This window comes from Cupressus sempervirens, chromosome 1 (genome assembly GCF_028749045.1).
Source record: "Cupressus sempervirens isolate cs-2001-9-10 chromosome 1, ASM2874904v1, whole genome shotgun sequence".
Taxonomy (NCBI): Eukaryota; Viridiplantae; Streptophyta; class Pinopsida; order Cupressales; family Cupressaceae; genus Cupressus; species Cupressus sempervirens.
In genome coordinates, this window is record NC_143118.1 from 453,996,948 (window position 1) to 454,008,718 (window position 11,771).

At 37.1% G+C, this 11,771-nt stretch overlaps 1 protein-coding gene across 1 annotated transcript; it reads right to left on the reverse strand.

Annotated features, from left to right (window-relative positions):
• Positions 1–4,865: 4,865 nt before the first annotated feature.
• Positions 4,866–10,756, reverse strand: LOC149578263 (inositol-3-phosphate synthase-like). The gene is made up of 10 exons (XM_089828001.1): positions 10,512–10,756; positions 9,615–9,683; positions 9,353–9,488; positions 7,301–7,548; positions 6,735–6,961; positions 6,247–6,362; positions 5,980–6,156; positions 5,706–5,894; positions 5,547–5,609; positions 4,866–5,336 (listed from the first exon to the last, which is right to left on the reverse strand). The coding sequence occupies exons 1-10, from the start codon at positions 10,697–10,699 to the stop codon at positions 5,217–5,219; spliced, it is 1,533 nt and encodes a 510-aa protein (XP_089684127.1). The 5' UTR covers positions 10,700–10,756; the 3' UTR covers positions 4,866–5,216.
• Between the last annotated feature and the right edge of the window lie 1,015 nt (positions 10,757–11,771).

Sequence of the window (11,771 nt, forward strand, 5' to 3'; positions counted from 1 at the left end):
TGCCTCTTGCAACTTTTTTTGTGTAAGCAAAAGTGAAAGCAACTGAGCTTGTTCAAGTGTTTCAGGGTTTTTTAAATTGAGTCATAATTTCTCTTATCTTCTTCTTCATTGACCTTCTCTTAGACAAACTTAATGGTTGAACACTAGCTGCAAGTTTTCTCAATTTATCTACATCCATTTTAAGTAAATGATCTAAATTCTTATGAGAAATACCATACTTCACAGATTGGACAATATTTAAGAGTTCATCCATACCAGTTCCTACACCTGATGTTGACCCTTCTCTGATTTCTGTTACTAGAATTTCTACAGGGACCGATCTTGAGCCTTCTCCAACATCCATTGTTTGAGATTCAATAGGGAAAGATTCTGACCCTTCTCCGACTTCTGTTATTTGAACCTCTGTAGGGACTGATCTTGAACCTTCTTCAACATTCATTGTTTGAGATTCCGTAGGGAGTGTTCCTAACCTCTCTCCCATATGCACTACTTCTTCTATTGAGCCTTCTTCAACATTTCTTTCACCTTGTTTAATTCGATGATAACGTGCCACAGTCTTCTGAATATTTCTTTGTTCTGCTTCATCAGATCTTTTTCTTGCATATTTGTTTCGCCTTCCTTTCTTATTTCCCATTATAAAATAAATAATAATAATAATTTATCCCTTGCCTCAAGATAAATTTTGCACAATAACCAGATAAAAAAACCACTGTATAGATTTGTCTGTCGCTGTTGGTACTTTTAAATTGTTTGACAGAAATCAATAGAATGCAGTCATCTGCAACAAAGCATAAATATTCTTCATTATAATATGACTAAAATTTGTGAGTCACAAACATTCTTCAAGAATAAACATTATAATAAATATTCTTCAAGAATAAATTGCTACATAAAAAACAATGGCATCGGCCATCAAAAGAAGCAAACATAATGTTAGAAATCCCCTCTTTTGTTTGTAGCTCTCATGTCCTTCTTTCTTCTCCAAATGATGTAGCTCCAAATGATGTGAGTCTTAAAATCAAGTCTTAACGTCATTTTGGGATATTTAGGAATTGGTGGTATCTCGTCAAACAAGGGATTAACATTGATGTGTTCAAATGTACCTTAGATGATTTCGATGGTTGATTCTTGATGAGACCTTATAGGTGTCATTATTGCATTTGATAACTCCAAAGGTTGTGTCCTAGTGAGTGCTGGCATGATACCTCAGAATGCAGATGCAGTGGAGGGAAACTTAAATGAACTTTATGTCTCTCAAGTGCATACCTAGACTACCAATTGCATACTTGAAGTGTGCAGTTGATAAAAAAAGGTTGCAGTTGGTTAAAATAGAGTTGCAGGGTGCCTAAAATGCAAATTTTGAGTGTTTTGAATAATTTAGAGTGTTTCCTAAGGTCTTGGGATGCAATGCAAGGTGTGGAAGTGCAGATTAGGGTTCTTGAACTTAGAATGAAACACCTAATTACCAAGTGCGCCGTAAAACTATCAACTGCGCCTTGAAACTACCAACTTCACCCATGAAGTGTGCAGTTGGTAAAACAGGGTTGCAGTTGGTAAAAGAGGTCAAAAGTCGATAATTAAGATGTGGGTATGCAAGATATGAGTGTTTTTGAGATTTTTAAGTGTTTAAAGATGTTATGCAATGTGAGGAAATGCTAAATGACATAGGGTTTTGATATGCAAAGTGCAAATGTCCTAGGAATGTTATGCAAGTGCAAATGCAAGGTGTCGTTTTGAAGGTATGCAAGATGAAGAATATGATATGCAAAATGAAAGTTAGAGTTATGTTTTGGACTTGGTAAAGATGCTAAAGGTAGGTGTACGCAAAGTGGACTATGCAAGGGATGGTTTCCTAGGGTTGATAATGACGTTTAGGCAATGTAAAATGAGGACAGGTGATCAAGAAGACAAGTTGGTTGATGGACAATTTGATAGGGTTTGATAGTGAAAATGATGCTAGGGTTTGCACAATGCAATATGAGGGGGATATACCACTAGGGTAAGTCAAAAATGACATTTAGGAATATGATTATGCTAATGATAGAGGTATACATAAGGTTTTTAAAACTTAGGTGAAATCTTGACAAGGTTTTGACAATGTTTAATGTTTTGACAAGGTTTTGCAAGTTTCCAAGGTGTAAATTTGAATGTTAGCTTTTATCTTGATTATGTTTTACACACACGCAAGACACATTAAGACAAGAATACCTATTGTTAAAAGTGAACAATCACACCACAACCTAGGCTTTAGAACTGTATCCACTGAATTCTTACTTGAACCAAAGTTCAACCGCGCTTATCTAGAGCAGACAACTTAGGGCCTTGGCACCACAGGCTCCCCCTTACAGCGCACTCACTTCTCGGGGCTACCAAGATCCGCGTCTCAAGGGGCATGACTTCCCAAGGGACTATTGTCTCTACTAAGGACCGCGAGAATGTAGGATGTCTTCACGGGCAGGGGTGACCCCTTGAGCCAGTGGATAGAAAGGATTTTGGCCACTAAAACATGGTTTTTAGTAAGGGGATTTCGTTCAGCAAGTGAGTGATAAACTTCCTCAGAAGGTCTCCCAACCCCGAGAACCGAGGTTTGATGCACCATAAAGGTAATGGAGGATAGCTATCACTCAGCAATACTGCCGACACAGTTTTCACCGTAATCGAGTTTTATATAACGACTGGAACGTTGACCTGGCTTTTGGCCCGTTACTGCTCTAAGGTCGTCCCCTAGCATACCCAATATCGAGTATCTTGGTCCAAGGCAGGCCTCCTATAAAAGTTACATGGATTTCTCTTACACCCAAGATTCACGAATGGTGAGGGGAGAGGATACATCCAATGCAACTCTTAGGGATTTAAACATTGTAGACACACTAGACAGAAAATAAAAAGTTCATTTTAAGCACCAAACGAAGTGTTATTTAATCTAATAAATCCACACACATGGTTTTGACAAACACACAATGGTCTTCGACAACGTCCTGCAAAACAAACATTAGTTGTTTGTTACGATCATGTCTTTATTCCACAATTGCCACATGCTGCAAAGAGACCATTAGTAACACAATAAGAATATACATTTTTTAACACCATTAATATGTTACTAATTTTTAATTTAACTTCAATGCATCCGTCAAACAACTTCACTAATGAAAGAAATAAATAAATAATTTAAATGTACAATATTTTTACCAAATTGATGCTTTCGATTTTGCGAATGAAATTCATGGCAAAGAAAAACAATGCACGTCGTCAAGTTGATGGCAAATAGTTATACAAATGGCAAATAAAAAGACAAATGGCAACTTTTTTAATTTTTTTTTAGTGTTCGCACGAACACGTTGAATTACATATGTTCGGGCAAACATGTGCCCAAACTTTTCCGGCGGCCACAAAATTTTATGGCACATGTACGTTCGCGCGAACATACAAAATTACAAAAAATTTCACCTATTTTTCATATTTTTTTTTCTTTTTGCTCTTTTGACTTCCATAATTGCAAGAGAATGATCTCCTACTATAAAATAAAAAATGTTAAAATGTGCTCCTCGGAGCAAGCTTTCCAACGACTATAATTTTAATACATAATTTAATCATTAAGACTTTCAAATAAGTTTAACTCATTATAGGTTCATTACCGATTAAACATCAACTGACTTTGACACCTCGAAAAAATTAGTAAACCACGTCAAATTTTTTTTGAAAAATATGAAAGAACTGGCTTATTGAGATACCTTTCTATTCAAAAAAAAAAAATGATTTATGCCAAATTGACTTCAAATTATCTGTCAAACGGAACGTATACCTAAATTACGGTTCATGTCACTTCAAAACTTCATAAACTATAAAATATTCAACCAAAATAAATCAAACCAAATGCATCCTCGGAATATAGATGTTACAAATCTAATGTTGAAAAAATTACTTCATTATCATTTCTAGAAAAAAAAGTTGTGTGTCAAACTGTCACTTTTTAAAATATTGAATTTTATTATGTACCACTTTTCGGAGGAGATAAAAAAAATTGACATAAATAAATTTCTTTTTTAGATTAAAAAATATGATTACAAAGTAGGAACAAAGTACTCAAAATCACTAGTTTATGTCATCTTGAAATTATTTATAATTTTGGAAATATAGTCACTTGAACGTGATGTTTGTTGCAAAAATATTGATTTCAGTGTCCAAATTGATCAAAAAGTGAAACCCATTATTGTGAGATCACCCATGTGATATTTATTTATCATAGAGCCTACAATCATTCATAACATTGACATAAATATACATTCATAAAGTCACAACCATATCCATAATTCTCACTTCTCAAAGATCTGTAAATTTACAAATATTTATCATAAACTCTGACTTTTACTACAAAATGACAAAAATTTACAAATTATGTTTACTGACCATAGATACTTAAAGTTATTAATAATAGGAAAATAATAACATAAATATGTCCAAGAATAGGATGGATATACTAATTTCACACTTAGTGGCAATTTTTTTAATAAAAATTTATGTAGAATAATATTCATTATTAAAAATCCGCTATTTCCATGATTCCAATCGAGAAATCCGGTAACGGAAGTGCTATCGCATTTACATATCCTTCGTTGGGCTCGTTTTAGATGACGATGCAGTGAGCAACTCTCCGTAGTTTAGAGATTTTCATCCGCCAGTGGAAGATTTCATGTAATTCAAGCGTATGTAGAGTCGTATCGAAGCAAAGCCACACAGCGTAGTAGATCATAATTTTGCATGGATAAATAAAATCAACGTATAACATATTGCTACAAGATAATTCAAACTAATCATACAGCAACAAAATATGATAAGAGAAAGCAGTCGCAAGAAAGGTCCACAACTTTTTAAAATGTAAATATATCATGCATATATATTTTCATATAACTACATACATCGTCACCAAATCTTTTGCAGTGTATAATCACCAACTATATTGGAAACACAACGGATACCAAATTTAGTTCTTTAGTTCTCAGTAACAAGAGAGGAGCCGTATAAAATGAGGATTGGCAGCTGATTGAAAACCAGACAAGTAAACCAACTGCAATGGAAACACTGATACCAATGTTATTTTAAAAATTCTTAGCAACCACAGAGCCACAAAATAGGGTGGACCTAAATCCGGAGAAGTAAAACCCTTTAAATGCATGTCCCCGGGTCCCGGGCTGTTCTTCATTTGTTCAAATGCCTTTTCACTTGTACTCTAACATCATGTTATTCTCTGGTGCCAATCCCACGCACGCCCTCATTATGTTCTCAAGCATAGCCCTCTGTTTTGCCAGTGCATTCACCACAGGAGTACCAGGAGGAACCTACATCCACATATTGATAGTATACTCAATTATAAGTTTTCTGCTATGTTTGGAAAGAAAATGACTCGACCCAGATATTGACACACAGTTATAGGTTGGTGCCATGATTGAAAAGAAAATGACTAGAACCAGATATTGACACACAATTATAAGTTGCCGCTAAGTTTGAAAAGATAATGAATTCAGCCGGAATTACGATGAATTGCTTACCAATGGGGCTTTGGTGAGGTAGCTCAGAATAGTTGCCACGGGGTGGAAAGAGTGGAATTTGGCCTGAAATAATTGCGATTTCCAAATTTTAGTTGAAACCCAGAATGTACAACACTACAATGTAAACTTATGGTGATCACTTTAAAAAGAGTACAATACCTCGCCCTCTTTCTTAAGCTCAATCCTGGTGCTAAGTTCAGCAAGTAAGACCAAATCCAAGATAAGGGGAGCTGCAAGGAGAGAGTCTTCACAAGTATTGTGGAGTACAATGGTGCTCTTCCCTCCCATGAAGATCTCAGAAGTGTATTCATCCATGGCTCTCTTGCTGTCTCCAACATATGGCACATACTGCAAGAAGTAACAATTGATATATTTCAGGACTAATCAAGAAAAGTGGTTAAGAAGAAATCGAGAACAATTGTTAAATTTCTACCTTGATGACGACCACATGGTCGGGGTGATCACCGGGCCCATACAAAATGGGATTGCTGGAAACCATGTCATCTACAACATTGCTCTTTGAAATTTCCTTAGAGCGGAAAGTCTGTGGCGCTGACAGATTCATCCCGTCATTGTTTCCTAAGTGATTGTAGCTCACGATGGCAGTTGGCTGCAATAGAAACCATTGATCAGTTCAAGTAGTTTGGATTAAACATGGCTACCATTGTATAAAATATAAATAGCTCTTGCAATTGCAGACCTTGATACCGGCACCAACAAGGAAATCCACAAGCACAGATTTCATCTTTGTCTGACCGCTCTTGAAGTCGTCTCCTCCAATAAGACTGTTCTTCTCAATCGCCATTTCTATCAGACCTGAAACACATCATACTCCGATCATGTTACATATGCTACACAAATCATAATTGTTCTTCATTACAAACACTACCTACCCCTCTTGGTAGAAAATATTAAACTACCAAATAAACCACACCTGATTATAAAATATTGGTTTGTCGCTTGGATCTGTATTAGAACTAAAGGGCATGGGAAAACCCTTGTGCCAAAGTGTTGATATATGTCAACATAATATTTCAGCTTCCTTCTTATGGAGGAAATTTTATTGGAAGAGAATTGAGCGCTCCAATGATCATAGGATGTCTAGTCATTGCAAATACTACCTCTTTGTATTATATTAGAACTTAAAAAACCCCAAACCCCAAGACTGGCAGTAATGGATCTACAAACCTGGAACAAAGGTGTTCTGAGGACTGCCATTGATGAAGGGAACGTTTTCTTGAATACAGGCCAGAGCATAAAGAGATGAAGGCGCGATTTCAGGCTCGTCCCTTTCCAGAGATGCAAGGAAAGTGTCCTTTGTGTCATTCAGTCCTACCATAACATCACTGTATCGTTCTGTATTCGCAGTCCAGAGAACAACTACTCTGTCCACCTTTGTTTTTGCCTTGAATTCCCTGCATAAACAGGAGTTGAAGACATTCAGAAAACAATTAGCATTGTCTGTCGAAGGAAAACCTAGGAGCATCAACAGAGATGTTTAATCAAATGCCTTTGAAGGCGAAGGCACATATGTTAATTGTGCAGGCTTTTCAAGGAATGAACCCCCGTCTGACCCAGTTAAGAGATGGATATAACTCAACTCTTCTTTTAAGTACCATAACATGCATTTCTCAGCTATATAAAGGAAAAAATAATGAATTCCTTCTAGAAAGCTATCAAAAAGTGTAGAAGATAAAAAGGGATACAACACTGCTGCAAAACAGACAAAGCAAGACTAGATTCAGTAGCCTTACCTAATGTCTTGAACAATTTGCTGCACCTGTTCCTTCTTTGTACCCTTGATGATATTGTTTGCTCTTTCACCTTGGTTTGCAGCTATAAAATCAGGATCATATATGCCAGGAAGGGGTAACATGTCCTGCATGTAGGGTCGCAGCTGCTTCTGGAGGTCAACATCGAGTACCTTAGCTCGGGCCATTGCATCTGCCAAATTCAGGTTGCTAATGTCCCATCCCCCAAATACAATATCGTTAGGGTCCACCTGCACATACCAGTTATGATTAAAATGGGAAGCTTGATATACTCCGAAGAAAACTACAGAGAGAAACAAAACGACCATACCTTGTTTTATGATATTCTTCTCCTCAAAATCTTGAGAGATTTTATGCATGCATTTACATTGTATAGCTTATAAATTACTTTATCCAACTCTAAACAATGATATCCACTGAACCTATTGCAACCAGCTGTGTTATCTTCAATGAGCCAGTTATGCACTGAACCTGTTGTGTTGGACGAGTTAGGCTCAGAATCTACGTGTTGGAGTGTAAGGTTTTGGTCGGATCTTTATCAGGGTTTGGGTGCTCAAAGCACTTAGCCTCTTAGTCAGCTGTGTCGTCTTCAACGAATCAGTTAGGCACTGAACCTATTATGTCGCTTAATCAGTGGATCGGTGGGATCAAACTTAGGCTTAGGAAGTCCATGTGTACACTAAGGTATTTACTAACCTGGATCGGTTTGATCTTGAGCGTAGTTTACTAGTGAGCTAAAAACAAGTACTACTAACCTGGACCAATCTGATTTTGTGCATAGTAAAGATCTTGTGCATATTCTTTTGAGAGTATAGAACTACTAACCTTTTGATCCTGTGCATACTCCTCTACCAGTGTGCATGAGTATAGAACTCTCTAATATTGAACTAGAAACCCTTCCCTTTAGTTTCAAAAGTATAGAACTATTAACCCTCTAATATTGAACCAGTAACCACTAGAAGGGTATTGATCTTCTGACCACTACAATGGTAGTAATCTTCTAATATTGAACCAGTGACCACTAATCCCCTCTAGTTTTGAGGGAACACCCTCAAATATTGAACCACTAACCCTCTAATTTTAAGGGTGCTAGATCTAGTAACCCTCTCTGATATTGGACTACTAACCTCGATCAGTTTTTTATTCTAGACAGAGAAACTAGAATGTCACTAGATCATATGATGTGCCTTGATCAGTTTGATCCTAAACTAAACTTAGCAACTATCATGTGCATACTCCTAATCTGCACTGTGCAACTAACCCTGACCAAAGTTAAATACTCTTATGTGCTAACCTTCTACTCTCTGTCTGCATACTACGGTACTCTACCGCTGAGCAAATAACCCTCTCCCAAGGAGGGTGAAAAAGCTTTTCATGGACCAATTTACCTGATTTTAGGAAAACTCCCATGTGCATACTCGTCTACCGTCCTATGTATACAGAAAGCACTGAGCTCTTGGTGCCGGTCTACTATAGAGCGCCTTTTAAGCTTTTTACGTGGATCCAAGAGAGTTACTTTTGAGCTCCTTGCGTGGGCCTACCATGCTTTCTTCATGGATCAAAAATATCAAACTACTGACCTCTAATAGCATTAATACAGAGCTACTGTGCAACTACTGAGCTACTAACCTTATACTATGGAGCTACAAAATGGATCAGTTAGGAATACACTTCTTTTAAACATAATGTTCGGAGGAGGCTCATTTCTCCAATCTCCAACCTAATTTTGAATATGAACGGAATCTAAATTTTAAACAATCTAAGACACTTGAGAATAACCTTGTAGATTCTACAACGAGTAATTCCAGCAATTCCTCGATAAGCTGCTTTTCTGAAGGATTCTTTAATTCTATGAAGATAGATAGTTCTGTTGAAAAACGAAAATCATTTTCATGCAACTGAAGATGATAGTGAATACAATAGTACTTGGGGTTTCCATTTAGACGACAGAAAAAATCGTCGCACCAAAAAAAATCAGCAAAACAGAGTCACAAAAAAGGCAGGTGAGAAACAGAAAGAAAATTCAATTTTTACCATGGGAAGGAGGCTCTTGAAGGGAGCATGGATCTCTTCACCATTATACGAGCCGATTCTCACAGTGGAGGCTTGGGTGAGAGACCCAAAGTAATTCGCTTGCTGTACCTTATCCTTCGTCACCCAAGATATTCCCCTATAAAAAAAATCCACCAACCACTGAAATTTCAGTTAATATGTCGAAATCAATCGTCAATAGAACACAACAAAAGCAAGATTCCCATCTGCCAAAAGCAAGATGCACATCTGCACAAATCCTTACTCTCGGTTGGCAATAACACCTGCTGTCAGGGTCGAGCCATTGTTTCCACCCCAACCCACCAGCATGACCCTGCACAAATTACAAAGACAAATTTAAACAAAAACTACAAATTATATTAAATTTCCACAATCCGTACATTCTAAATGTTAATAATTCAAAGAACTACTGTTCAACATCTAAATCAAAAGATCATCTGCGTCAGCATGACCGCGGATGACCAATTTGGACGAAGATTTCCATAATCCATAGAATTCGAAATGTTAGATAAAATATTTCAAATACAACTCGAATCCAGAAACGGCGACAACAAAAGAACTGCTATTTAGCATCTAAATGAAAAGATTCTCTGAATCACTAAAAACTTTGTATCTGAAATCGTACAAGCCGTAAGTATAAAACTAGATCCATGTATATGCAAACAGGTCTCATAGTTTTCACATATAAACCAGTAATTCCCGAAAAATATTTCAAAATTAGCATCAGATGTTCTAGCCGGTCCACCACATATCAAATTGGGCAAAAGAAACGAGAAATTAGCTTTAGCGTTTCTTGATAGATTACAGAAAACAGAGGAGAAGAAAACCTTCCAAATCATCATACACAACCAAAAACACATCAATCAAACTTCGTCCCCGGAATTTGGGAAGCCTGGTGTCAATCTTGAACTCATATTTAACATATTTGGGCAATGGGACTAAAGAAACAAGAAATTAACCTTCCTCGCCAGATTACAGAAAAACAAGAAGCAAAAAACCATCCAAATCTACAAACACGGAACAAATACAACAATCGAACTTACCCACCAAGCCTCCACAGATTACAGAGAACCAGGAAGATCTAAAAACCATTCAAATCTACAAACACAACAAAAAAGTACACAAATTGAACATAACCCACCCGAGCTTGGGAAGCCTGGTATCAGTCTTGAACTCATACTTCACACTCTTGGGCTTGACGACCCACTCATAATTCCCATCCCTGTTCTCATGAACAAGCTCGGTGGTCTGATAATCATACACAGACTCAATGCTCTCCTCGCTGTACTTCACATTTGGGCTCTCCACGCAAAACTTGTGAATGAACATTTTTCCCAAATCTCAAGATATCCGTGGAAAGCGAAACGATCTAAACGGAATTGCCTCGCTGCTTTAAATCGCAGTCCTTCAATTTATAACAATACACAAGGCATTTACCCCTCTCTTGAAATTCAATTGACTTTCCTCCTTTTGCTCTCTTGAGATTGCCACTTGTGACCCATTACATCCTTATCTGCAGACACGCAGTCATATTTGACTCCGAGTCGAAACCCTAGGTTAGGTTTTGCGTACATATAGGTTTCCTCATCCTTCGCCATCGCCGCGGCTCCCCACCTTGCCTGCTGGTTACGCATGGCGAAACCCTTCTCAGCCATTTCCTTTTCTGTATTAAATTCCATTACAAGATTGGATTCACTCGACATGTTAGACAGTTTCTGTCAGAGTGTTAGATTCAATGACGACTGCCAGCAGTGAAGCCGCCGGGATTCGATCAGTTGATCTTGCCAAGGGAATTTCGAAGAAACCTTTCCACTGCGATATGACATTTTGTGGAACATTTTTTCGTTTTAGGAAATCGATGTTTTGTTTTTTGTTTTTTAGAAAGATGTGAGAAAACAGAGAAAGGTTGGACACGCGTGCACTATTCCAAGTCAACTACTTTTAAGACTGGCACTTGCACCTATTAGAAAGTATTTTTAATGAGTTAAAATCCATGAAATTTTCTATGGACTTATCCCTTGGACCTCTTAGGCACCGCTACGGTGCAACTTATTGTGCAACTTATTGCACCGTGCCGTTTGCATTTCCCTCAGTCTCCTCATACACTTTCGTCTTCTTCCTATTTCGTTCACATTATGCGTTGTTTCCAAAATCTGTATGTCAATTGTTTTATATATATACTAGCACTTGCATTTAAAAGGAGGTGTAAGGGTAGCCGATAGGGTTTTTATTTGAAAGAATAATTAAAGATATATATAATAGAAAGAAGCATATAAAATTGACATTATACAAATATGTGTTGCACCATAACCATTTTGTATTAATAAATAAATTGTAGATTAATATTGTATAGTTTTTGAACTTTTAGATTTTAGAATGCATTATACATCATTAATATGTC

What these genes read in the sequence shown, in the direction of transcription:
- LOC149578263 (XM_089828001.1), bottom strand. Translation starts at nt 10,699, where the DNA reads ATGTTCATTCACAAGTTTTGCGTGGAGAGCCCAAATGTGAAGTACAGC. An exon ending in TTGTTGGTGCCGGTATCAAG is followed by an intron (nt 6,157 to 6,246) that starts GTCTGCAATTGC and finishes TTTCTATTGCAG; the next exon opens with CCAACTGCCATCGTGAGCTA. An exon ending in ACCATGTGGTCGTCATCAAG is followed by an intron (nt 5,895 to 5,979) that starts GTAGAAATTTAA and finishes TACTTCTTGCAG; the next exon opens with TATGTGCCATATGTTGGAGA.